This window comes from Protobothrops mucrosquamatus, unplaced genomic scaffold, assembly GCF_001527695.2.
Source record: "Protobothrops mucrosquamatus isolate PMUCROS unplaced genomic scaffold, P.Mucros_1.0 scaffold1273, whole genome shotgun sequence".
NCBI classification, from domain to species: Eukaryota; Metazoa; Chordata; class Lepidosauria; order Squamata; family Viperidae; genus Protobothrops; species Protobothrops mucrosquamatus.
This window is the reverse complement of record NW_015387479.1, coordinates 407,975-413,350: the sequence shown is the minus strand read 5'-3', so window position 1 is coordinate 413,350 and position 5,376 is coordinate 407,975. Positions and strand designations below refer to the sequence as shown.

At 43.4% G+C, this 5,376-nt stretch overlaps 1 protein-coding gene across 1 annotated transcript in view; it reads left to right on the top strand.

Moving 5' to 3' along the window:
* Positions 1–3,968, top strand: part of LOC107292144 (phosphoenolpyruvate carboxykinase, cytosolic [GTP]) — a 17,584-nt gene extending 13,616 nt beyond the window's left edge. The window contains exons 7-8 of the mRNA XM_015821208.1: positions 1,676–1,771; positions 3,514–3,968. Coding sequence (XP_015676694.1) covers positions 1,676–1,771; positions 3,514–3,968 — 551 coding nt within the window. The remainder of the gene's footprint in view (positions 1–1,675; positions 1,772–3,513) is intronic.
* The last annotated feature ends 1,408 nt before the right edge of the window (positions 3,969–5,376 follow it).

Below are 5,376 nucleotides of genomic sequence, written 5' to 3'. Positions count from 1 at the left end.
CTTAGAGTGCCGTCGGCCAGACAATGCCGGCTGGCGACCCCCAGGGGGAGAGCCTTCTCTGTGGCAGCTCCTGCCCTCTGGAATGACCTACCCCCCGACCTACGTACAGTTGCGGACCTGCGCCTTTTTCGCCGAGCCCTGAAGGCCCATCTATTCCGTGCGGCCGGCCTGGCGTAGTTCGATTATGTTTCAGTGGGGGGTTTTGTATGGGTGTGTTTTTAGAACAGGCCTGTTATTTAATTCGATTTTAGAACAGAAACTATTTATTTATTATCGTGGTTTTTAGTATCGCCTGTTCACCGCCCTGAGTCCCGTAAGGGAGATAGGGTGGCATATAAATTTAATAAATAAATAAATAAATAAATAAAATAAATAAACTGTGAGAGGGACCTTGGAGTCCTAGTGGATGGTCACTTGACCATGAGCCAGCAGTGTGCGGCAGCAGCCCCAAAAGCTAACACAATCCTTGGTTGTATAAACAGAGGCATAGAATCAAAATCATGTGAAGTATTAGTACCGCTTTATAAAGCCTTATAAAGCTTTATAGACCACACCTGGAATACTGCATCCAGTTTTGGTCACCACATTACCAAAAAGATGTAGAGACTTTGGAAAAAGTGCAAAGAAGAGCAACTAAAATGATTAAGGGCCTGGAGACAATAACATGTGAAGAAGGGTTGCAGGATTTGGGTATGGCCAGTCTAGAGTAGGGGTGTCAAACTCGCAACATCACGTGACATGTTGTGACGTATCGTGACTTTTTTTTCCCATTGCCAGCAATGGGGTGGGCGCGGTTTCGGCATGACACATCCGGCCCATAGGCCAGCAGTTTGAAACCCCTGGTCTAGAGAAAAGAACGCCTAGGGGTGACATGATAGCAGTATTCCAGTATTTGACAGGCTGCCACAAAGAAGGTGGGGTCAACTGATTTTCCAAAGCACCAGAGGACAGGACAAGAAACAATAGATGGAAACTAATCAAGGAGAGAAGCAACCTGGAATTAAGGAGAAACTTCCTAACAGTGAGGACAATTAACCGATGAAACAGCTTGCCTTCAGAAGTTATGAGTGCTTCATCATTGGAAGTTTTTAAGAAAACACTGGACAGCCACCTGTCTGAAATAGTATAGGACCTTCTGCTTGAGCAGAGGGTTGGACTACTTGACCTCCAAGGTCCCGTTCAGCTCTATTTTGATTGATTGATTTATTGGTTGGTTGTTTGGAGTTGCAGTCCCAATGTTTCTATAGGACACCAAATTGACCGAACTGGCTTATAGTGTCTAGCTGTAGTTAATTTGCAAGCCATCATAGCTTTCATTGTACATATAGAATAGTTCTTAGATAGCCTTTGATCAGAGAAAGTCACATTTTCCTGCCATTCACAATACTGAACTCTCTTCCCACCACAAGTATTACTCAGCAGTACCTTTGCAGAGGCAAAGGGGCCATAGCTAACATAAACCTCCTTCCCTGACTCTTTGTACCTTAAGACAGATAGAACTGTTTACATTCTGAACAGATTAGATAAGCCATTGGGAGGATGGCTATGCAGTGATCCCCAATTTACAAATGCTGGTGAACATATGCCAGCTGCCTGCCATGATCTAAAGCAGCAAACTCAAATTAGGTGCAGCACCAGTAACCTTTAAATATTCCAACCATTCTGTTTTCTCCAGGTGTGCCTCTAGTTTATGAGGCTCTTAACTGGCAGCACGGAGTATTCATTGGTGCAACAATGAGATCGGAAGCAACAGCTGCTGCTGAATATAAAGGTAAGCCAATGTGAAGTAATGCCTTGGCATTTAAACTGTGTGGCTCATTATTTTCACCTAGAAATTCTGAACATTTGAAGGAACCCTCCCTCCCTCCCTTCCTTGTAATAAAACTTCTATGCTTTGGTACTTAAACAATTGCCGCTCCATATGGGGCATGCAATTGGGTCATTGTGTAAATAAAAAAATACTTAGATTTTATGCAGGAGGCTCTATTCTACACTAGTCTACCTTAGATCAGGGTCCCCAACCCCCAGTCCATGGGCTGGTACTGGTACGCGGCATGCCAGAAACCAGTCCGTGCAAACCAGTGTAGCCCCATCTGCAGGATGCAAGCAGCATGCAAACCTACACCCCCTCCAGTCCGTGTAAAAACATTTCTCCATGGAACTGGTCCCTGGTGCCCAAAAGGTTGGGGACCTCTGCCTTAGATAATTATTAGGTGTCCTCCACATTCAGAACCAAGACATGGTTCTGGGAAGCATGATAGATGTAGGAGTCAATTTCCTGGTAGTAGAGATAAATTTGGAGAAAAAATGAGGAAAGATTTGTCTATCAAGGGGGAAGAAGATGTGGGATCAGATGGACTTTACCTAACCAACAGGAAAAAGTTATTTTATGCTCGTTCTCATTCACTTACAGAAATTTGATTGGATAGGCCAGAGGCCCTCAACCGTGGCAACTTTAAGACTTGTGGACTTCAACTCCCAGAATTCTTCAGCCAGCAAAGCTGGCTGAGGAATTCTCAGAATTGAAGTCCACAAGTCTTAAAGTTGCCAAGGTTGAGAACCCCTGGGATAGGCAATATTTCACTTTCAGAGATTAGTGTGCCTAGTTAGGCAAGATTGCCTGTACTTGTGTGTGTGCGTGTATGTGTGTATTTTGCAAGCTTGGTTCCAACAGATTTACCTTCTGCACCTTCCTGTGGTAATCCACACCATAGTTCCCTGAAATTAAAGAGATGTGATTTTTTTTATCACGTTGTCTGTTTTAATATAGCCAGAGAGAGAAGGAGATAGATCCATGGGGTTGAATAATTAGTGGAAAAAGGAGGGACAGTCCAGATCTGACAGATGACATGGGAGAATGGAGCTTTAATGCTTGCCCCAGTTTTGATTGCGATTCTGTTTCTAGCCCAGAGTACCTTTGCCTGCAGTGGGAGGATCCTGCTCAGCTATAGGTTAAAGAAAAAAATAATCATAATAACCCTTGAATACTGCGAATCCTAAACTAAGAAGCCTAGATTCAAAGTTGCTTGATTTTGACTACTACAAGTAGTCCTCGACTTACAATAGTTCGTGACCAAAGTTACAACAGCACTGAAAAGAGTGACTTGTGACCATTTTTCACACTTATGATCTCTACTGCATCCCCGGGGTCATGTGATCAAAATTCAGACACTTGGCAACTGACTCATATTTAGGATGGTTCCACTGTCAAGTGATCCCCTTTTGGGACCTTCTGACAGTGGGAAAGCCAGATTCATTTAACAACCGTGTTACTAACTTAACAACGGCAGTGATTCACTTAACAACTATGGCAAGAATGGATGTAAAATGGGGCAAAACTCACTTAATAAATGTCTCACTTAGCAACAGAAACGTTGGGCTCAATTGTCATAATTCAAGGACTACTTGAGTCAGATATCAAGGCTGCATGATTTCAAGTGAGTAAATGTGGACCAAGTGATCGTAAAAATAATGGTCTAATTATGAGGCCTCCCCTGCTTTTTTTCCCCCCAGGAAAGATCATCATGCATGATCCTTTTGCCATGAGACCTTTCTTCGGGTACAACTTTGGCCAATATCTTTCCCACTGGCTCAGCATGGCACATCGGCCTACAGTAAAACTTCCAAAGATCTTCCATGTCAACTGGTTCCGGAAAGATGAGCAGGGAAGATTCCTTTGGCCTGGCTTCGGTGAGAACGCTCGGGTGCTGGAATGGATGTTTAACCGCATCCAGGGAGAAGACTGCGCACAGCTGACAGCCATTGGCTATGTCCCCAACGACACAGGATTGAACTTGAAAGGCTTGGAAAAGGTCAGCCTCCAGAAACTGTGTGACATTTCCAAGGAGTTTTGGGAAAAGGAGGTGGAAGAAATCAAGAAATATTTTGCAGAGCAAGTGAATGCCGACCTCCCGTATGAGATGGAAAGAGAAGTTATTGCGCTAGAGCAGCGAATTAAACAACTGTAACCTTAACTGGACACTGTAGATGGTACTTTGGAAAGAATTGCCCAGCTTTTCTAGACACTAGGCCTAGAAGTGCAGTAAAATAGTGGCCATCACAGTTATGGCCAGACGTATCACTTGTGCAGTTTGATTGGAGAAGACCTCTTCAGGTCATTGAAATAGTTGAAGCTGCTTAGTTACCTGAAAAGCATTTGAAGCAATGATTGTAGAGTTGATCAGCGTTATTGCTTCATAAAATAAATGAAATAATCAGAGCTATTGCTTGATAAGCTAGTCTGCTTCCACTGCTAAGTATTGCACTCACACGTCAAGTAAGCTATTCCAGAATAGCTGTGGTTCTCCTATAACTCTTTCCTGTGTGAGTTCCTCTCATCCTCTGTCACTATTCATTGTAGGATGTAGAGTTTCTGCACTTTAGTAAGCAGGAGGTGAAAGTCTAAAAGCCACTCAGCCCAGCAGCTGTCCATTTTAATTTGCAACAGCACTAAGGTGGTGATAATGATATAATCCATAATATAATGATGATATCTTCACTCACTTACTTGTCTTCTGGTACCATATTAAAGTGACCTTGAAGAGAGCCAACTGTTCATCGTCATAATGACATTCTTTGTTGTACGTGTAGTTAATAATACTGAATGAAGACTTGTAGACGACTGCATTGTTGGAGCAACAGATGAGGGACCATCAGAAGAAATAATTAGCAACTAGGGTATTTTGAAAAAAATAAATACATTCAAGAAATTACTGCTCCATTGTGTCACACAGAAAAGCTGTTTGTATGCAAAATAATATTTTCTATGTGCCTTCAGTTTTGTATTGTAATTCTGTCCTGTATAGAGGATCCTGTTATAACTCCAGAATAATAATAATAAAAAAATAAGCTTTTGTATTTTGGCTTCTTGGTATGTCCTCTGAATATTGCTTATAGGCAATCCAAGCCTGTGCATATTTATTTAGAAATCCCACTACAGATATTTCTGCGTTGTTGTGTTGCCCCTGTGTGTCAGCACAAAAAATGGTGTCATGTTACTGGCTGTTCCATTGTTGCTGCATATTGTGCCTCTGTAAAGTTTGATGGGCTTGCAGGACAAATTACCGTATTTATTGGCATATAACATGCACTTTTTCCCCCTGAAAATAGGGTGCAAATGATGTGTGCATGTTATACGCCGATATAACAAGTACCGTATACACATGTCTGGTGTATATGGTATTAACAAGTACCGTATACACCAGACATGTCCAAAGTCCGGCCCGCGGGCCATTTGCGGCCCGCGGCCCGGTTTAATCCGGCCCCCGGCAGGGCGCAGCGTCGCCAGGCCTCCCCCACTTGCGCGAGGCTTCTGGCGTTCCCCCTCGCGCCTGGCTACGGTGGCTCGGGGTTTCCCGTCCCGGGCACGCCAGGCAG